The 22293-nt window shown below is 38.0% G+C and overlaps 1 protein-coding gene and 1 long non-coding RNA gene across 7 annotated transcripts in view; one reads left to right on the top strand and one right to left on the bottom strand.

Annotated features, from left to right (window-relative positions):
* Positions 1–245: 245 nt before the first annotated feature.
* The window catches only part of LOC102076919 (uncharacterized), a 51196-nt gene continuing 29148 nt past the window's right edge, over positions 246–22293 (bottom strand). For 2 of the 5 annotated variants that reach the window (XR_003215545.1, XR_003215543.1), the window contains exons 3-8: positions 9075–9105; positions 8879–8971; positions 7723–8019; positions 7332–7370; positions 7115–7162; positions 246–2955 (exon numbers count right to left, since the gene is read on the bottom strand). This is a non-coding gene — a long non-coding RNA (uncharacterized LOC102076919). Of the gene's footprint in view, positions 2956–7114; positions 7163–7331; positions 7371–7722; positions 8020–8878; positions 8972–9074; positions 9106–9294; positions 10753–11194; positions 11241–22293 lie in introns of those variants that run through there. The other 3 variants (XR_003215546.1, XR_003215542.1, XR_002059438.2) reach the window with 3 other exon arrangements.
* The window catches only part of LOC109194487 (Fc receptor-like protein 5), a 67778-nt gene continuing 57286 nt past the window's right edge, over positions 11802–22293 (top strand). Inside the window, exons 1-4 of one of the 2 annotated variants that reach the window (XM_019354208.2) lie at positions 11803–11949; positions 14055–14327; positions 14416–14673; positions 21644–21793. In XM_019354208.2, the coding sequence (XP_019209753.2) occupies positions 11919–11949; positions 14055–14327; positions 14416–14673; positions 21644–21793 (712 nt within the window). In that variant the 5' untranslated portion in view covers positions 11803–11918. Of the gene's footprint in view, positions 11950–14054; positions 14328–14415; positions 14674–21643; positions 21794–22293 lie in introns of both variants that reach the window. The other variant, XM_025901598.1, reaches the window with a different exon arrangement.

The following is a 22293-nucleotide window of genomic DNA, read 5'->3' as shown; positions in this document are numbered from 1 at the left end:
TTCTTTTCCCCAGTCAAGTCTGTCCCGTATTTAACAGGTTAAAATACAATAAACAATAAAAGGTGAATCAAATAGACCATTGCGGCAAGGCTGGGATGGTCCATTTGGTAAAGTAAATCCGTTGGGCATCTTTCTTTGCCTTTAGACAATAATTCTGATGGCAAAAGAGCCAAACGGGACAGTCAAAAAAAAAAAAAAAAAAGTCAACAAACCATACAGACTAATAACATATCACGAAAGGGTTTTACAAAACATTTTATTTTATCAGATACAATGCCCACTGAACAGAGCACATTCCATTAATAAATCTTAAAATTTCACAAATTGCAGACAAAGATTTCAGTCGTTTCTGCTCTGGTCATGAAAAAAGACAATACACCATGCAATATGCAATACTTCAAGGTCAAAGAAAACTGAAATTAAAAAAATAAATTAAACTATCCTGCTATAAAGTGTGTAACTGTAAACATTTGTGTATTTACGGTTCAATGTAGATTAAAATAAGTTGATCTGAACATCTTTATGTTGCTAGTCCATTGGAAGCAGGTACTGCAGATTCATTATGTTGTTGATATACTGTGCACCCTAGATTTGAAAGAAGCAAGTAGATTAACTCTTTTCCCTCAATAAGGTACAATCGCACTTTATTAAATTACAATTGTACTTTAGTAAACAAACTGAATCCTGGGTGCAACTATTAAATATGTTTTTCTACATGTTCTAAATACACAGTAAGCAGTTTTCCACACAGCCTTTAGACAGAAATGGATTAAACTGGGTCTAGAAGTAACAAATACCCACACCTGTTAAGCTAATTACTACATTCTAACATCCAGTTATCAGTTTTAGTTTTGAATTGTGGTTTTTAAAAGGCTTGCCATGGTAAATGCAATGAAACAGGAAAATAATTTAAATGTAGATATACAATAGTGGCATTTATGAAATAAAATTCTTAAATTTTAAATGATTGCTCTTTGTTTTGGGAGTGTGCATTGCATGTTTACCTGATAATGAAATATCCTTGGAGGCTTTTTAAAACAAAATACACGTAATTGATAAATCAATTGATTGCTATAACGGTGAGCTACAGTTTGATGGACATTTTCTGTCTCTGCCTGAAAGGAAGAGTAGAAAGTAACTGAAATATACACATGCATTCACAGACATGCATACAGCAGACAACTGTCAGAAAGATAACCAATACAGCATACATAACAGGATTTTATATTAGTCATCAAAAAACCCAACATATAGAAAGCAAGGATCATAAGGCTACAGGAACAGCCAGATGGTTTAAACAGCACTCCGTGTGAGAAAACAAAATTGCGTGAGTTTGTCGTTTGAAGAGGCAAGCATAACACTGTATGTATGCTTAGTTAACTTCATACAGTTTAAACAAATCTAGACTTCAATACAACTGGGTATTAATTATTCAAAATGAGAAACAAAACAGCCAAATAAAACAATATATACACTAAAATGTTGCATTCACAGTGTTACATTTGGTAGCACCCAAACATGTAAAGCTTTAGTGTTCAGTAATACAACAGAAACACAGCAAGCTTTAGAAGCTTTCCTGTAGCACCACCTTGTGGCTTTCATGAATCATCTCCTGAATCAGCTTGGATAAAACCTGTGGCTATATGGCTAAACTAATTTATATGATCCTTTGGCCACAGCTTGGTAAATAGAGCTTATCAGTGTTAAGTAGGAAAAAAAAGATAGATAAAAGAAATCAAATCTGAGATTGAGGTTATAGCCACCAAGAACACCAATTAGAGTTTCACTGAGTTTTTAGACTTAAACACTCCCCAGCCACGTTTATTACGTACAGCTTGGTGGTACCAACTTGAATGCACTTCTGCCGTCAGAGCTGTTTAATTCTTTGTGGCTTAGATTCAACAAGGTTCTGGGAACATTGCTCAGAGATTTTGGTATTCACAAAGTTGCTGAAGATTTGTTGACCTATAAAACCCATTCAAGCACATCAGAAAGACATTCAATCTGATGACTGTGGAGGCCATGTGAAAACAGTGAATGCACTGTGATATTCAAGAAACAAGTTTGAGATGATCTGAACCTAGTGACATGGTGTGTTACCCTACTGGCAGCAGCAATGAAAAATTGGGTAAACTATGGTCATGATGGGATGAACAAGGTCAGTAAAAATACTCAGGTAGGCTGTGCTGTTTAAATGAGATACAGCTGGTACTAAATGCTGTAATTAGTGGTTGTTTGAGTTACTGTTTACTCCTTTATCAGCTCAAGTTAGGCTTGACATCTAAAATCAACAGTTTCACCCAGAGAACTACCCCTCTCTTTTTCTTTGTAAACCCTGTGGATGTGGGTGAAAAATCCCAGTAGATCACTCTTTCTGGCACAACAACCACAACGCATTCAAGTTCACATAAATCAGCTGTCCTCCTCAATGCTTGAACTTCATCATGACCATGTCAAAGACGCACCTGAATCTTTCACTTTTCACCTTTCAAGTCTTTGATTGCATTCGCAGTAACAAACACTTCTCGATTGTTTAGCTTTAATTTTTGTTTTCAAATCAGTTTAGATTTAATTAATTTCCATTGTGAGTTTATTTAGTTATGTTTTATTTTTATTGTTTGAAAATGCTGAGATAAAACATCAGTTTTAGTCTTGATTTTGATGTAGTTAACTAAAATTAAAATAAAGGAGTTAATTTCAACAACCTCATTTGAATCCTGATTAAAACTGTTCTGTCCACAAACTAATTTTTTTAAAATTCTTAAGACTTTGTGGACATTAGTTTGGCACCAGAGGAGCTAGGAGGAGATGAGATTTCAGTTACGAGGCATGGTTTTGACTCTGCACAGTGTTTTTCCATCAGAGCGTCAGTAGTATCTTGAGTATTGTTCCCATCACTTTCTGCTACTGTAGGACTTTCATTCATTTCCATATTGTCATTCTGCTCTGCTGGTCCTGTGTGAAAAAACAGAGTTGAGATGGTTAGTATTCAGTAAAAACTAAAATATAATTATTGATTTAAACCTTAAGTTACAGCATGTCTATATATTGATGCACCTCAGGTTAGAGATGTTCAAAGTTGATGACAACCACCATTAATAAATACTGTGATATCACGAAGGACATCAGTGATAAACTGTCTGGTCTATGGAGTAAGCCACATTATTTGTCATTAAAATGCTTCAAAAGGCAGCAACATCATGAACAGTGGAAATGTCTGGTTTATTGATTAAATTAGGGAGGTGAGGCCACCAAAGACAGCTGTGAGTCAAAACAGCCATGCCCCTAACTCCAGTATGCAGAGTTGTTAGGAGAAAAAACATATACACTTTCTACAGCTTTTATGATGGGGAGACGATCCACAGAGACAACAAATTTAACCCTGTATATTTGTTTATTTCTGCAGTAAAGTCGACATTGTTTACATGGGAGTCTAATCAACTAGTTCATATTAATGATCATGTGATTATTATAGGAACCACTTCTGCACTTTTCCAATGAGAGAACTATGTTCATCTTGTATGTATAGATGGTGATTTCACTTCATATTCAATTCAGATTGAACACTGTAAATTTTGCAGTAAATTAACAAAATTTAAAGTAAACTAGAAAAATTTGCATTTTCTGTGAAAATGCTGTGTGGATGCCTTAACGCTGAAGCTGTCTGCTGAAAAGCTGAAAAAGATGAAAAGTTGCAAAAAGTTGCATGGTGGTGAGGAAACTGAAAATTCTGCTGAAAAGTGAAGAAGGAGAGATTTTTGCTTAAAAGTGGTGAAAAGCAAAAAATTCTATTGCAAAGGGGTAAAGACGGAGAAATTTTGCTAAAAAAGTGGTGAAAAAAAACAAACAAACAACATTGCCCTGAGCAGGATTCGAACCTGGCCCTCCAGGTCTCAAGATAGCCACTCATCTCACTGAGCCAAACTCATTCTCCCAATGAAGAGGTGGAAAAACTGACAATTTTGCTGAAATGAGCAGAAGCTGCTGAGACTTGTGCTGATAAGAGGTGAAAAGGCTGAAAATTTTGCAGAAAAGAGATGAATCAGCAGAATTTCTGCAGAAAAGAGGCAGAACAACCTGGTTCTGCTCAAATTCACCAATCAGAGGTACTGCTTCTGTCTACTTCATCAGGCTGTGTACTTGTATGTATTTCTGCCATGGAGCGTTAACAAGAATCTGAGGTCCATATTTTATAGCACACATTAAAAAAAATTCTGCTATTTCTGCTAAAGTTTGAACATAGTATTTATAATATAACATAGTCTTTCTTCTAAATCATAATATTTGAACCAAATGATAGTATTTCTGCCAAATCACAGTATTTCTGGTAAATCACAGTGTTTGTGCCAAATCACAGTATTTGTACCAAATCATAGCACTTGTGACAAATCATAGTTGTTAGCTGAATCTGTGCTAAAACATAGTATTTCTGCTAAAACGTAGTATTTATACTAAATAATATTTTTTCTTACAAATCATAGCATTTGTGCTGAAACATAGAAAATTCTGCCAAATCATAGTATTTGAGCCAAATCATACAATTTGTGCTGAAACATTATGTATGATTTATGATTTAGCAGAAACACTGGGACTTGATGGAAATACTATGATTTACATGAAATACTTTGACTTAGCAGAAATACTATAATCTAGCAAAAAGTACTACAGCATAGCAGAAAATCTATCATTAAGCAAAATTACTAGGATTTAGCAGAAATACTATGATTTGGCACAAATACTATGTTTTAGCACAAAAAATATGTTTTGGCTCAAAAACTTTTATTTTGCAGTTATACTATGATTTGGAAGAAATACTATGTTTTGGAAGAAATACCATGATTTGGCAGAAATACCATGATTTGGCAGAAATACCATGATTTGGCAGAAATACTATGATTTGGCAGAAATACTATGAGCAGTAATAATATAACATAGCAGAAATACTATTATTTGGGTGAATGCTATTGTTTGGCACAAACACTATGATTTAGCACTGTACAGAATAGTGTACGTCAGTTTAATGCTGGGTGGTGCTGCAATAGTAGCTATCCTCGGTCAGAAGGAGAGGCTAACATCCAGGGATTAGATTACCACGGGTGGAGTTTATTGGCAGTCTGATGGATGTTACAGGGAGATATGGCATACAGTAGGAGGATGTGGAGGGGTGATATGGTGTGGTTTCTATGATTAAGAACAGGGTATACATTACAACATGAATACGGATTAAAGATTAAAGAAACTGGCAACAAATTCCTCCACTACAAACCAGTCTGATACCACTTCTTGCAGTGTTCACATTTACTAAGTTACTACCCAAAAGGCGCCACAAGAGGGCACTCCAACACAAAAGATGACCTATGTACACTGAGGCACTTCGTAACAGTCAGCCTCCTACTTAGCCACTACGTAATACAGCGATATTACAGTGTACAAATTCACATAAATTTGCAGGAACAAAGAAACAAAGCAGCAACAAGCCTAAAACAATCAAATAACTGGGTTGCCATAGCTATCGCTAACTAGCACATACGCTAAAGGTAACTAAAACCAATACACACAAGTAGCAAGGTAAACATCTTAAGCATGGAACATTAACTCACATTTATGTGACACACACCATCCCCAACAAATACAGGATGGGCTATTTGCTCCCCTTCCCAGCAGCTCTCTCCTCAATCGTTAGCCCAGGAACAAAGGAAGACCATCTCGCTCAGAAGTCCCATGAATCCCCTCACTGCTCAGAGGCTGCTGGGTAATGTAGCTCACACTAACACAGGCTTTTCTACAAGCACAAATACTATAACATAGCAGAAATACTGTGATTTTGTTGAAATACTATGTTTTAGGACATATACTATACTATGATCATAAAACTTTGCAGAATTGTAATAAATTAGCAAAATAAATTACAGGTCTGTGATAGTGTATAAATTTGTAGTGAAAAAAAAAAATGTTGACCAAGGTGGGATTGAACCCACGACCTTTGAGCTGCAGACCCGTGTCATTACTGATTGCGCCACCTGGGAAGGGGGCGGGCGGCTCAAAAACACATACATGACCAGTCAAAAAATAGATCGCGGTGAGAGGCGAAAAATGCCGTTTTTTGGAGTTACAAAACGTCGTGTAACTCAAAAAAACCTTTTTTTCTGTTAATTAACAACATGACTTTAAGATACTGTTTATCTACTGCTGATAGATTTTAAGGCCTGCCACTTTCTTTTGTCCCCACTTATCTAACTGTGTCAACAGCTTTAAAGAAACTGCACACCAGCCAAATTTGGGCTAAAAGCTCTTTGGGAATGTCCCTGGTGATGCAGAAACACTATTTATACTAAATACTAATTTACATAAAATAATAACATAATAATTTTATAAACAAAACAAAAGAGTTTAACAAAGGAAGCCTTGCTACCTTGAAGCAGATAAATAAAAATTGAGGGGTGGCTCAAGACTTAAATTCAGTATTATATATCGAATATTAAATTCACAGGAGAAAAGTCTTTGCTAAATCAAACATGCAAATCAGAAGGAGGCAACTACTGTGGCAACCACATAAGGGAGCAGATGGAACCAGAAGAAATTTAGATAAATAGAATTTAGCATATCCCCAACCTCAGTCCCTCTGAACATTTGTTACTGTGTTTATGAAGAGAAAAGAAGCCAAACCCTCTATTCATGGGAGCAATATTGTCACATCATGGCAGGATAACCCTTATTAGGTTTAAACACACTTGAAAGCTGCTGTCGTTACGCTAAACTTCTTACATTTCACCTCTTTAGAAAAAGAAAGTATATATAGCAGAGACCCCAAATCAAGGAAATGTGTGTGCAGCTCACATTTCTCTGAATTTGAGGAGCAGGACCTCACCTCATCCACTCCCCTTTCAGTCTTCAGCCTAAATATGTACCCTTCACTAATACCTGCTGTATTCATTTTCATGCCCCACCCTCCCAGCCCCCTTTTTTTTTTCCTACTGCCAGTTCCCTCCGAGGCCTTCCCCAAACAGCAGCATCAGTTCACGTTCCCTCATCCACCATCATCCATTGTAACTGAGCATGTGTTCCCAGCTAGTGAACTTCTTTGCTTTTTGGGAATGACTAAGAACTTACTTACCACTGTCGGCTGAGTCTGAAGGTACAGTCCAGTCACCATTTTGACCACCTGGCAAATTTGAGTACATAGACAACTGCATTAGGGAAATTTGCAGTGAATATCAAGTGCACTTAAGGGGGCTCACTGAAGACACGCACATCTTATGAAGAACAGAAGAACACTTCTGGGAAATGAAGCAAAGTCTGTGTTTGTAATGAAAATGATGGAGAATATTTACCTAGTGCTTCTTTGCAGCTGTTTTCTTCTGGTCTCACAACTAAAAAGAAAAGATGCATTTTTAATTAGATCCATAGATGTACTGATCAATTCATATCATATTCCTAATTGATATTTCAAAGAACAGATTTTGTTTTAGCGGTATAAGAATATCTATCTATCTCAGGAATACACACACACACACACACACACACACACACACACACACCCCAAAACAACAACACATAACCTGCAGAACCTGACACATTTTCCTTTGATAATTAGTCATCCATTTATCTTGTTGCTTAACTTCTCTTGTAGATAGTGGTGCCAACGATAAAATTAACCTTTGAATCTTTCATTCCCTGTACATACATAATGAAGAAAAAAAATTGCCTTGGATAACTTCTTACCAAGTTCAACACACATGCTCCTGTAATGGCCATGCCATATTTCATACAGTCCCTCATCAAACTGCTGCAACCCGAAGAGTGTGAATGAACCATCTGCTTCATTATACTCAATGTTCTTTCTCCCAGATTCATAAGGGAATCCCTCATGTCCAAAGCGACAAAAGTAGACGTCAACAGAGTTTCCCTCCAATCTCCAGTTATCGACGTCACTGCATCTAAGAGCCTGGGGAAATCGAAGCTCTGCATCGCTGCCAGAAGTGGCACATCTTTCCAAACACTCCTGTCTTTGTTGGCCATCTGCAAATTCACAAAATGAAATAGAAAGAAATAGAAAAGTTGTAAATGTTAATGTTAAAAATAGAAAGATTAGTTTTACAAAGAATCTGTAACCATGTTAAAATAAGTAATGATATAATGAAAGTTATACTATGCTTCATCATAATTCAAGTCATGACACAATGATTACACATTAGTCCACTGAACTATCTTGCCATACTGATTGGTCTGTTTGATTTACATGCACAGAGGCTATTTCATATAAAACACAGAGAGATCCCTTATTGGACAATTTTAGCTTTTGAAAACTGTTCTCCTGAGTCTTGATGTTAAAAGTTCTAAATCCTTTTCCACTTCACTACACCAGCATACATCATATCCTGTAATGATAGTAAAGGACAGTTTCAGCCCCAAATGCTCAGTCTGCATCCCGCCAACTTGTGTTTGATGGTGATGGAGAAAACACAATCAGAGCCAAATCGACTTACCTAGTATGTGTGTGGCGGCATGGAGGAGGGAACTGAAAGGTGAAGCTAAATGAGACTAACAAACACCACCTGGGGGTGACGTTACATCCCAGGAAATATTACATTAACCAGCTACAAAGACACAGGTTACTGGCAAAGCAGAGGCATTGAAAGTCAATTTGAAAAAGTTTATTAAATAAAATAAGTGCAAATAATATCGAGCTGCAGCAAAGAAAACAACAAATGAAGTGGCAGAACTTACAACACCAGCAGAGCTTTAATAAAAACAGTTTTTTAATCAGACATTGCTTAAAGAGATAAGATTCACTGGCAGCATGTTGCTCTAGTTAAAATAGCAGCTCAACAGGCAACCTACAGGGAGGAGTGCCCAAGGGCTGCTACCAGTTACTCACCCGTGACGTCACACTGCAATTCGCAACGCAACTTAAACTGTGCTTTAAAATGTGCTCGCATCCCGGTGTTTACGCTCACAAGCGGCCGTCTCTCTACCAAAATAAAAAAAAAGTAAAATGAACCTATAAATCAAGCAATTAAAAAAGAAACAACAAACAGTGAATAATATAAAAACTGATGTACATATATACACACCTTTAAAATATTACCATCCGGTGCACTGAAGCTGAGCACCATCAAAGAGACGCAGAGACCCAAATGGCACACGACAAGATTAAAACACGATAAAAGAAAGTCACAGACACAAAGGATAACAACAAGACGTCAGCAGGGTACACTAAGAGAGAAGAGCAGTCATCCAGGGTCCACCCTACTATAAACCACACTGCAGACCTCACAGGAGGATCCTACTCACCACTCGTTAACAGTTACACAGCCAAACATTGGTCAGGGGGCATGAATCCGATCTGCAATGCTAAGGTCATGATCGTCGCCATCTATCATAGGGATGAGTGCCAAATACCAGGAGTCTGATTAGACAGCTAGGGGAGGGGTGAATGTTCATGCTGCGTTCAGAGCAATACAGTCATTAGTTCACTATGCAGGAACCAATCCAACCCGCTACATGAGCATAAGACCCGCTTCAAATCCCATTTAGAAACAAACAAACAAACAACATGAACAATGAGTATGCTCGGAACCCAGACTTGAAAAAACCTGTTTTGGTTGTTTTTGTACTTCCAATTTGAAATGCATTTTAATGAATAGCGTGATCGATACAGATAAGTAGTCTACATTATTAAATTAGAAAATATTTACCACAGTGAAGGACCTTGAAGAGCAGAACTGCCACGCAAAAAGTCACTTGAATTTCCATGAGTGGGTCAACAGACGTTTCTATTACCAAACTATAATTCATCTAAATTAAGGGAATTTCCTGCGGAAGATTCAATTATCCACAGTAAAAGACAGGAAAAGTGATGCGCTAGCACATTTAATCCAAGTGAAATAAATAGTGAAAGTCTCGGGCTATGTGACATCAGTGGGTGAAGATGATGTCACCGCCATCGGAAAGTACTCAACTCTCTCTCTGTTTTACAAATTGCGCATGCGCAAGTTCCTGCAACAAACTACATTGTTGTGTTACTCTCCAGCTATTCTGTATTTTATTTCACTACTCATCAAATTTTTTAAACAACCACTTTTAATCAAATTCACATCATGGTGCAATGTAACAGACCTAAAAACGTATATCGACATGTTTAACATACATGAACTATATACATGAATTAAATTTTGATATTATTACTTAAAAGGTTGTTCATAATCCTTTTATTAGTTTGTCAGTAATGTTGAATAAATATTATTTATGTTATTCTAACACCAATAAAACGTAACACACATGAACAGACAATCAGATATGTAATCTCTCCAGCATGTCCTGGATGTGCTCTGTGGTCTCCTCACCTCCTCCTCGTCCTATGATGTGCCCAAAACACTTCACCTACTAGGCTTTTTGGTTCAATCACCTCAGCTGGCTCTGTTGGGTGTGAATGAGCTCTAATTTGGAAATCCCTTCCAAATTAGGGAGTTCCTCACCTTTACCTGCCTGATGATGAGGCAGCTCCTTTCTGTTTATCTCCTCAATCTCATTTTTTCAGTCACAGTTAAAATTACAAGAAATGTAACACAGTACAATATATCAAGAAAAGAAACTGAAATTCAGTGGACAAAAACATGATGTCACCTCTGACAGTGACGTCCCTGCTTGCTGTTTACCACCATGATGAGCCAGTCTGACTTGTAAAAGTGCAGGATCTCTCCCCCCTGGTAAATATCCCCCATCAGAGGAGCAGGTGATATTCATGGTCCACTATGTTCAAAGAAAGTAAAGGAAAATTGATGACAGTACACGCAATATACAAATTGAGGTTTTAAATGGTGCATTGATTTGTAATCAAATGCATTTAAATGACATCACTACCAGGGTCAGCTGTTGGTCAGTTGGCAAGGTCATATCTGTATCTGATATATGTGAAGGGAAGAGACTTCTTCCCTCCCGATCTGACAAAATTCAGCTTTTTGTCTCCTTATTCATCCATTCAGATTTAACAAAGTCTCTTTCACAGCACTTTACTCATCCAAGCTATGCTACACTAATGTATGTAGTGTTGGAAAGATTTCTTTTCATCTCTACAAGGTTAAAGATTAATATGAAATGTCACATGTGTCCTGAGTTTGAACATTTTAAACTGTGCAATAAGGCTGAAGAATACAAAAACCCATTGACTGGAAACAGGAAAAATAAAACTCACAGCAGTTATCTCCAATGATTACTGTGAATAACCTTGCCAGGTTTTGACCCAAACGCAGGACTCAGGGTGCAGAAATGATGAGGGTTTATTGGAGCGGGTGAATGAACAAAGCAGGAACGGTAGGACTGACTAGCTGACTGAGTGGCTGGCTGAACAACTGAGCACTAATGGGAACGACAACATAACATCAATGACACAACAGAGACCAGGAGAGTGCTGAGGACTTAAGTATACTGGCTGAAAAATGACTGATAGGTGACAGGTGAGTGAACAGCTGGACATAATGAACTAATGATAAATGGGAAGAGGACTGAACATAATGCACACAGACCAAGGTTAACACAATAAAACAGGAAGTGGAACAGGCAGTAGATAAACAGTGAACGTGAACTGAAAATACTGGGTCAACGACCCAGAAACCCTGACAAACCTTTATTGGTTTAATTTGGATTAAAAGATGAATGTTTTTACTGCTGAACAACCGTCAAAGCAAATATGCTGTAAGTAAGGTGATTAACCACTAGGTGACACCAGAACATTTTGATGTTAAACTTTAGCACTGATAACATGCACAACCTTAGGCCTAAATAAACCTATGCATGTCCAGCATAGGTTACTTGATGGGGTTTTTTTGTGCATTGTGTATGTGTGGGCAGGCAGTGTCAGGATGTGGTTTAAATGTGTTAGAGTTTTCTTAGAGAAACAAAGTCATCTTTAAAACACGATGAAGATCCCACCAGTCTGCCTCATGATCAGTAAGAAAACTGACTTTTTATTCCATATTTGTCAACTACAGATCTTTGTTTGTTTTTACATTTATAGCTTGCATGCAGTTTTTCTCATTTGCTATGTGTCAATTCTTAAACAATGGTTAAAGTTTTAAAAACCTTTTGAAATTCTTTAAAACACTTTGCTACATGTGCACATCAGAAAGCATATTTGTCTTTTTCTTCTGTAAATCATTTGAGAAATGAGCCGTGCTGGTTTAGAGCCAAAGGGTTAAAGGGTCTTTTGAGTGGAGTTTGTCTTTGTTTGGACTGTGTGAGTTCCCGGTAGTCTAACTTCCTCCCACGGTCATGTCATGTCTCTCGCCCTCTCCATCTTCTCTTTTTGTCTTGTTCCCGTGTCAGTTTCCCCCTCTGTCCCAATGTCAAGCTCGTGTGTCTTAGTCTGTGTCTTTGTATGTGACTTCTTAGATTTTCATTCAGATCTTTGGACTTTCCCATTTTTTGAGTATTAGTTAATTAGATGAGCGCTGTGAAACAAGTGCTGACAGACATAAAGTACCAGTTGTAGTCAATCATGATCACCCAAGCAATGGTAACAGGACTTGACCTTGTCGTTAAGTGCCACTTATTAAAAATTTAAGTGTGTATATATTGAACCTGAAAGTATTCTTTTGATCTGTTGCAAATTTGAAAAAATCCAAAATAAATTCAAATTTGTGCAACCAATTACTGTTTTTTGAAATAGAATAGGATTAAGATTAAAGATTAAAGTGGAAAGAAAACATTTCAAAGAAATCATTAATCTTGAGCCCCAAAGGGGTTTCTGAGCGTCCTGCTCAAAACTGAAATCCCCCAAATTTATTGATTATTTCTCTGCAAATACAAACTGCTTACAATCTTGGTATCAAAATAGAGGTAACGCTAGAAGTGTAAATATTGAAGCAGATATTAATGTGTCCCAGTAACTGAGACTGGAACACAGAAAAAGTAAGTAGATTTTATCCTCTCCTAATTTTTTTATTTATTTTTTTAGCATATAACCCTTTTAAAAATATGCCTCAGATCACATTGCATTCCAGAAATTCAGTAACCAAAATATAAACATCATCTGTGCAAAGATTTATGTTTCTAAAGTGAAACAGTGAAAAATTACAGCACTGCCAATACATAAATATCCAGATATTTTAAAAAAATGTCCAACTTTGGCACACATTGGACACCTTGTCGGTTTATTTTTTTTAGTTATTAAAGAGCAAAAATTAATTAATTTTATTAACATGCCTAAAAATGCTTGTTTTTAAATACATTTTTGAAGAATTAATCACACATTTACATGGTAATAGCCATTTTCTGCTGTGTGGAGCATTAATTGGTATCTGGCCCTTTAAACTCCAAGGGGCTGTAACTTTGGTCTCTTTTGGTCAAAGACACCAAAAGAGTCAATTTGCATGATTGACACCTCTTTTGCTCATCATTTGAGCCAAAGAATCACAGTAACGATGCCACGCTCACATCACTTGACTGCTGATAATCACGTGGCTACCGGCTAACGGCGAAATCTGACAGTAAGCCAATTTCTGTCTTAGCGCATTTGCGCCGCTGTGTGTTTTTGTGGTCTTCTTTGCGGCTCATTCAGTGAACTTTGGTCAGAGCGTGGTGAAACTTGGTGCTTGGAATCACTGATATCTGTGGAAGATAACTAGCCTTTCTTTTAGCCGGTTACATAAAGTCTGAAGGATTTCTTGTTCGGTTTTGTTTGTTTAGCGGACTTGTGCACTTTTATGTAACTGCTCGTTTAATCATGAATTGTTTTCGTTGTGTTTGGTGGTTGTAGAAATGGTTTATTTGAGATTTTAACTGAGATTCAGAGTTTTCTGTGGGTACCACACATGTCCGGACTTATATTTCTGACACGTGTTATAACCGATTAAACGTGATCTCCTCCTTTTTACCCCTGGTAGTGGGGCATGTCATTCTTGGCAATGTTGAGTTTGTGGAAACTTCTGTCCAAAACATTCGCTGGTTTTGAATCTGTGCAGTGGCAGAAATGGTTTCAACATCTATGTCATTGATCGTCTCACACTGCATGTACTGCATGTCGACTGATGTGTCTCAACCTGATGTTTTTGAAGCTGCAGCTGCTGCTACTCTCAGCATCCATCCCAGCAGGTCAGTCTTCTTCTATTATGAAACTGTGACTCTGAGCTGTGCAGTGCCAGGCAGCTTCAGCAGCTGGACAGTGAAGAGAAACACCTCCACAAATTCTTCTGTTTCATGTGAGACCTGGGGCCAATTAAATGGATCATCCTGCACCATCAAAGGTGTCTACCCATCAGACAGTGGAGTGTACTGGTGTGAGTCTGACAGGGGGGAGTGCAGCAACACCATCAACATCAGAGTGGCAAGTAAGCTTGCAATGCCAGATAGTTTTATATTAACAACTAAGGACAAAAACCAGAGTCAGAGACCACAGTTTATCTTTCTGCATTTCAGCTGGTGTGATCCTGCAGGGTCCTGCTGTTCCTCTGACTGAGGGAGACAGTGTGACACTAAACTGCTCCTATAAGGAAAAATATGCAAAGGAGTCTACGTCCAATTTCAGTGCTGCTTTCTACAGAAATGGTGCTTTTATTGAAAAAATGCCTGAAGGAAGGTTGAGCTTTATCCATGTGTCCAAGGAGAACGAAGGCTCCTACAAGTGTTTTCATCCCACAAACGGACTGTCACCGGAGATCTGGCTGGAAGTGAGAGGTGATGATGATGTTAGGTTTCATGAAACTTTTGTCTGACAGCTTATAAATACTTTTACATACATAAAGCAGTTTCAGTTATAACTCAGTGATTAAATGGGATGTTTTTTCGACAAACCTGACCACAACTAATTAGCAAAGCCTGTATCACCGTAATGCAGCAGTATGTCTACTCCTCCATGCTGCCTGGTGAAAGTCAGGTTTAAAGCTGTAAGTTTTAAAGAGTAAACTTAATCTTAACATTTCTGGGACATTGATTAACCTAAAGTTTTATATTCCTAAATCGAAAGTTAACCAGTCTTATTCTCGCTATTTATCGTCAATTCTCCTACCTCAGGCTCTGAGGTAGGATAAGTGATGTGTTACCTTGTCCAAACTAAATATCACAGCAGCTGTAACTATCATTTTGTAATTCCTCCCTTTCATTTTTACTGTTGACATGTTGACATGACACCCATCTCTACCAACAGCACCCTGCCTGCACTCTCTTCTTCGCCTCTCTTGTGCACTGTCTCTCTCTCATATCACAAACATGTATTCTAGTTTACTTCTAGAGACTTTCATTCATCTTATCTCCAGACCTTACCTCCACCTCTCCAGGCTCTCTTCCACCTGTTCCCCACTCCTCTCTAAATACAAATTTCAGTGTCATCTGCAAACATCACAGTCCACAGAAACTCCTCATCTTTCAGCTTGTCCATCACCATCTCAAATAAGAAGGAGCTCAGAGCTGATCTCTGATGTCATCCCAACCCCATCATAAACCCATCTGTTATTCCCACCACGCCCCTCATCACTGTCTCATCCTGTTACATGTCCTGCAACACCCTGCTCGTGTACTTCTCTGACACTGACGTCCTGACTTCTGCACACAGTACACAGTACAAAAGTCACTATCTTGCACTCTATCACATGCTTTTTCTGGTGTCGTAGAGTCCTGGGTCTAGAGAAATGACCAGTTGTTTTCGTAAACACAAAACTATGATGTAAATGAAGCTGGTATTTGGCAAATAAATGCTTTAATGGATGTCCCAAAATGAGAACACACTGCCGGCAGACATCCGTACTATACAATTTAAAAAAATAAATAAATATAAAGGTCAAAATAGAAATATGCTAGAATTTTAGATTTGGTTTAAAATATTTATGCCCTGTGTTTTGCATGATGTTGCTCTCAGTTTATAATACAGATGATATATTTTAAGAAGAGAAAGGACAAAAAACCCAACATATGATATAGAAAAGAATTATATATGAGAGAGATTATCTTTGTTATTTATTTTATTATTATTATTATTACTTTAATCTGTTTTTATATTTATACATTTTAATGACAATTTGTGTTTTGAAATTGTGTTTGCAACTTTGTTCAAGCTCATATTTTAACCTCATTATTAAATTTACCATCTTTCTTGATTTTGATTGCTTGTAAAACGACTTTCTAAACTTTATTCAAAATAGTGGTATGAACAGGTTAGGTATTACTGTAATAACTAGAATTAAATTATTAATAATTATGAAAAAAATGACATTTGCATACATATAATTGTTAAGGAGTAAAAATGATTTTCTTCTTTTATTCCTTTTTAATTATCTAAAATAATGTAAAATACGATATCAGCTGGAGTCACATATAAAACTATCTATTTTCCGCCAGGAATAAGTGACCAGGTCAACATGTCCTCTTGTTGTCCTCGTGGTTGGACTCGGTTCAGACGTCGCTGCTTTGTCTATATTCCAACAGCCATGAACTGGGCTCACGCTGAGGTAAGTTTCTCTTAATTGTGTTGCCTTCAGTACTTGAGAAAAACATCTTAAACCACATTTGCTCTCTCTGTCTCTTGCCATTGAAGAGAAACTGCAGGTCCATGGGGGCCCACCTTGCATCTGTGCACAGCAGCAGCGAGTACCATCTGATTCAGAAGCTGACTGGCCCTCATGGCTTCAGAACTACTTGGATTGGAGGAACTAATGCATCTGGGGTACTTTTATTCAATCATTACAATATTTTTTCTGTTTCACAAGACTTTGGTTAGGCAGAATCTTTTGGCCTGCCTGAAATAATGCAATCAACTTCTGTCTTCTAGAAACATGTTTGGTCGTGGACTGATGGGAGCTGTTTCAGCTATACACACTGGTGCCCAGGAGAGCCTAATAATGCCTGTGGCAATCAGCATTGTCTGCAGATAAATTATAGTGGTAATTCAGAGTACAACATTTAACATGAATGCTTAATATATGAATGACTTATAAAAAAATAAAAATACATTTACTGATTTCTGCACTTGAACTTTCATAGGTTCCAAGTGTTGGGATGATCTGCAGTGTGACTCACGTCTGCCATCTATCTGTGCCAGGAAAATCTCAAGACACCTGGGCTGAGACTGAAGCATGAAATTCCTATAAAAACACAAACTGATGTACAATAGTGTTTGTGTTTTGCTTGCTCCAATTTCTTTATTTCATTTTCAAGCATTACATTTTTCTCTCATTGTAGCACACAACCTAAACATCAAAATGACAAATAAGCAAAAACGGCATGGTCTTTTAAGGCCTTGTGTATATAACACCAGACTGGTTGTGTTACTACAGCATTGATTTTAGAAAACTGTTCTTTCTTCTGTTTTTCTTTCTTTTTTCACTTGTTTTATGCAGCAATAAAGCTTTCAGTCAAGCATCTGTCTGTGTTACATCTCTTGTGTTTAGAAATATACATATTTAGCACTCATAAGATGCATTCATTAAAGTTGGGGAATTTAACATTAACCTGGACGCCCTAGTGGAAGGCAGTGGCGAGGTGACCATGGGGATCGGCTTTTCAAGGGAGATCGCCCACCTGTTCTCCATTCAGATATTGTTTCCCTTATGTCAGAAGTTACTAAATTCACTGTGGCTGTGTCCCAATTCAGGGTCTGCACGCCTGAAGTACGCGCAATACGCATACTATAAGTACGAGAAATGCGGAAGTGAGAGGCTTGTGAAATGGGACGGTCTAGCCTTCGTTGCGCTGTTCAGGTTACCTAGCAACCATGATACTAACCACGAGAAACGTTACATACAGCTTTGTGTGACAGAAATGAAGGAGAAAAAATGTTTTGTTGGTCATTCATTTTTGTCATGAGATCACTTTGATTAGTTCTGAGGCTGAGACCAGGGGACTGTAAAACATGATTGTTGGGCTTCATTTCTGTACTGAACAGTCATTTCAAGATTAGTTAGTAAATAACAATTAGCTGATGTTGTTCACGAGACTAAAGTCATCTCACTGTGGTAATGCAAATATAATATGGTGTGGAATCATTATGCTATCATATGTTATCTTATATCTGTAATCAAAGTAGTTGAATTATGATACTGCTGTAGGTCATATTATATCCCTTAGTCTAGATTGTGTGATGTGTATGTAGTTTAGTTTCCATTATACTTCTGAGTTAAAAGAATGTGACAATTATTAGATTTGTTACATAGGTGTGTATTATCCTGTACCATCGATCTGCTGTGAATGTGTTACACTGTTTCTTGACATTTCATACTGCTGAATCATGAAGAGAATGTTGGGTGCAGAAGGCCTTGTTGTTCTGATAGTAGAAGAGACAGACCACATTCCATACCACCACCTTGTTGGGAACAGGAAAACAAGGAGCCGAGGTCATAACTTAGGCGCCGTGTGAGAGAAACAGTGTTGGGTAAGTTACTTTAAATTAGTAACTTAGTTACATTACTAGTTACTTCTATCAAAAGTAACTCAGTTACTTCAAGTTACTCGTTACTTTCAGAGTAACTAGTTACTAGGGAAAGTAACTTTGGTTTTACTCAGAATTCTCTTGTTAATGTGTTGCTTCCATAACTGGATACCCAGCGAGAGTTCCAGTCTTCTAGCTTGCTTACTTGCCACACGTGCCCTGTGCCACCTACCAATAGAAAGGAAAAAATAATGTGCACATTTCCACGAGAGAAATCCCACGCCTGGACCGTTGTTGACCGCCGCCATGATTCCAGCCTGCTTTTTACATCCAACACAAAAACTGCAGTCGTGGTGCTTTCGATTGTACTCAGAACTTGGAAATTCTGCCTTCTGAATAGGAAGATGTAGGTAACACCAGACTGCAGATGAGCTGCATACAGAGCTGGACTGGGACAAAACAATCGTCCCGGGCATTTTGACTAGAGACCGGCCCAACATTATAGGAAAAATCATAAAGCCTTTGAATGAAAACAAACACTGTTGTGACAGTGATGTACACTGTTCTGATGGTATATATGTATCAATCTATCAATTGTTTGTTGTAAGACTCAGATAATTATTTTTTTAAAAGCGAGACATTTTAAATGAGAATAAGAAAGAAAGGTATTTCTTTGTGCCCCCCTTTCCCTGTTAATGCCCTACCTGGCCCCCTGGCAAAAGCTTTGCTAGACCCGCCCCTGCACAGTTACCAGCTGTCAGCTACGTAGAAAAGGATCCTGGTGTTATTTGTCTCTCACAGTTCATAACTTCCCTTCAACTCATTCATGTCACCTAAAAGGTAAACCTGTTTCTCCATCACCTTCTCAGCTCTGATGATCCAGTAAGGACATCTCCTGGTCTCATCTGCATGTTTCCCTCTCACCAGATAACCAAATTGATATCATGACCAGCAGCTTTCACAGCTGTGGCTCCAGCAAACATCAGCTGATACTAGAAATTAATATTAAATAAATTCTAACAACAGCTGATCAAGCTTAAACGTGCTGCTGTTGTTTAACACGACATCCGCTGGTTTCCTCTTTCTGGCACAAAGTGGGCGATAAACAAACAAGAGAGAAAAGCCGATCAGCTGATCATTGATCAGTTTCGTGATTGAAGTAGAAACAGGAGAGGGAGGGGGAGAGAATGAGAGAAGAAGAGGCAGCTGTGCAGCTTCAGCTTTGTGTCTTTTTCATTGTAGCTGAAGTCCGGGACAAACTGTGTTCCTTTTCACCTCAGTACGAAACGCGTAATATTTTCTCTGAATATGAGATGATTCTGTTTTTTAGGGGACGGTTGGCAACTCTAATAATTAACCTTATGAACAAAATAAAGTTCAACATCAGTAACATAGCACCCACCCAGCTGTATAGAAACTCCGTCATGCTAGCTAGCACGCAGTACGAAAATGTCAGCACAACGAAAATAAACTCCACCTAAACTTGGTTTATATCTGACTCAGATAGACTGCAGGTCATAACTTCTTACCTGAAGTTCAGTTCACCTGACACGCGGACCGGCGGCCTTCGGGTCTCTCCTCTTGCCTCCCTTTTCCCTCATCCACCTACTGGCCTCCACCACTTGCTAATGTTATTGAATCTGTGGAAGCTCCGCGATATCCACCACACGAAGTAACGAATAACGAGCCTATCTAAATCCCAGTAACGAGTAACGCGTTCCTGGTTTTGGCATAATAACTAGTTACCGTGCTCGTTACCACAAAAATAACGTAGTTACTGTAACGCGTTACTTAATAACGCGTTAGTCCCAACACTGGAGAGAAAGAATGTGAATGTTTAGATTTTTACGACTAGGTGGGGGCCACTAGAGACTATAAGAGGCTGAGTAACCCTCCACCAGTTTAAGATTTGCTGTGACCCTCTTCATGCAGGTCTCCCCATCCGAATGGTTTGTGCTCATAAGTGTTAAATTGTATGGAAATAAATAATTGTTGATTGAGCATTTATACACCGAGTATTGTCCTTCCTTCAGCCCAAAGATTAAAAGAACTGGGAGATTTTAACAATGGCCAATATTATATGTATTGTCAGATTATTATGATATATTACAGCAGTGAGCTTGAACTCTGTGTCAAAGATTCAAGTTGCAGTTATTTATATTTCCTATCACCTTAAACCTTCAAAGATTTGAGACAGTCAAAGGAGCTTGCAAAGAAAAGCGTCTGGACTTCTTTAAGTTGCTTGAAGATGTTGCACCTCTCATCCGAGAAGCTTCTTCAGTTCTAAGGTCAAATGGCCGAGAGTCCCAGATTTAATATGTGTGTTTAGCATATGTGTAAAAAGAAAATGTACGAGCTGTGATAACTGTTTCTGATAGAATGAAGAGTAGACTGATATATTAAATATTCCTTTATTGGGTGAGAAAATCAGACCATGTCATAACTGCTTTAAGTCATACAGAATAGATATCAGAGCCTTAAACAGGCTGACTTCTGCTAAATGGGTCAAACTGGGCAGAAAGTATACAAACACATAACATCCTTATAGAATATGATGTAACACTATAGACCAACTTACCTCAGAATATATAAAGCATATAAACAATTACAGCAATATGATGCAACAAACACAGCAGTGCTACTAATCCAAAATACTCAAAGCTTCAGCTTAACCAGTTCTTTTCTTAAACAACACAACTATGATGTAAATGAAGCTGGTATTTGGCAAATAAATGCTTTGATCGATGTCCCAGAATGAGAACACACTGCCGGCCGACATCCCTACTAAAAAAGAAAATAAATAAAAAGGTCAAAAGAGAAATGTGCTAGAATTTTAGATTTGGTTTAAAATATTTATGCAGTAATTTGCTTTCTTATCCAGAAATGAAATGACTGTGTGTTTCGTTATAAAACCAATCTGAAAAATCTAACTACTGTAGCAAATTAAATGAAATGTCACTGGAAGTGTGTCACCCACACAAAGTGTGTTAGGTTTTTTCACATATATGAGCTGCTTCCTGGATATACAGCGGTTCTACCACAGGAAGTGGTACTGTAGGCCAGGTATAGGGTTTGTCATACATCTCATATCTCTATGCTGAAAACTTTGACTCATTTCACAGAAGCTCTTTTTTTCATGTCCTGATGTGGTTCCTTGAAATGTTTTTGTGAAATGCACAGTAAACACTGCATATGTATCAACACAAAATATGGATTTTAAATTAACGTTTTTTATGTAACGCTCGCTCTAAACAGAAGAACCGATGATAAAACTTTATCTCCTAACAGAGAATAATATCCCCGTGACCACCCCTGATCCTGATCCTGATCCCACTCCTCCGATCGCTCTGCCCAAACTTTTGAGCACCATCCTGCTGTTCATCCTCTACACCTGTATACTCATCCTGGCTGTGTACACCTACCGGAAGTGGACTCAAGGTAAGAAAACTTCAAAAAATCCTGATTAAGTTGGTTTATGTCAATTTTCTTTAAGGGGTCAGAGGACATAGATGCTGAAGAAATGTCAAAAATGAATTATTATCATATATAATGAGTAAACTTTACAAAAACTAAAATTTCACTCTGGACATTAAGTTCACAATGTAAGACTTTTAACCCATTAACCTTTGTGCGCATTGTGCCACCTTAGTTGCAGGCTTACTTGCAGATGCTGCGCCTCTCTTCTTCCAACACGTTCTCACTCCCAACTCGTCAAATGTGTGACGCATGGTCAGGCTCCCTCTGCTTCACTTATGGACGCGCAGGGTACCCCCCTCGCGTCGAGAATTGACGTGCAGGGTCCTCCTATTGAATACTATAGAGCGCCCTAAACGTTGCTTATTGACGACAAGAGATTGCCGCGGAAGAGCCTGTTGTCCGTATATTTATACATTTCCGAAATCACATTGTAGTGACGTGTACTGAACACAATATATTAT

This window comes from Oreochromis niloticus, linkage group LG3 (genome assembly GCF_001858045.2).
Source record: "Oreochromis niloticus isolate F11D_XX linkage group LG3, O_niloticus_UMD_NMBU, whole genome shotgun sequence".
Taxonomy (NCBI): domain Eukaryota; kingdom Metazoa; phylum Chordata; class Actinopteri; order Cichliformes; family Cichlidae; genus Oreochromis; species Oreochromis niloticus.
This window is presented reverse-complemented; position numbering and strand designations above follow the sequence as displayed.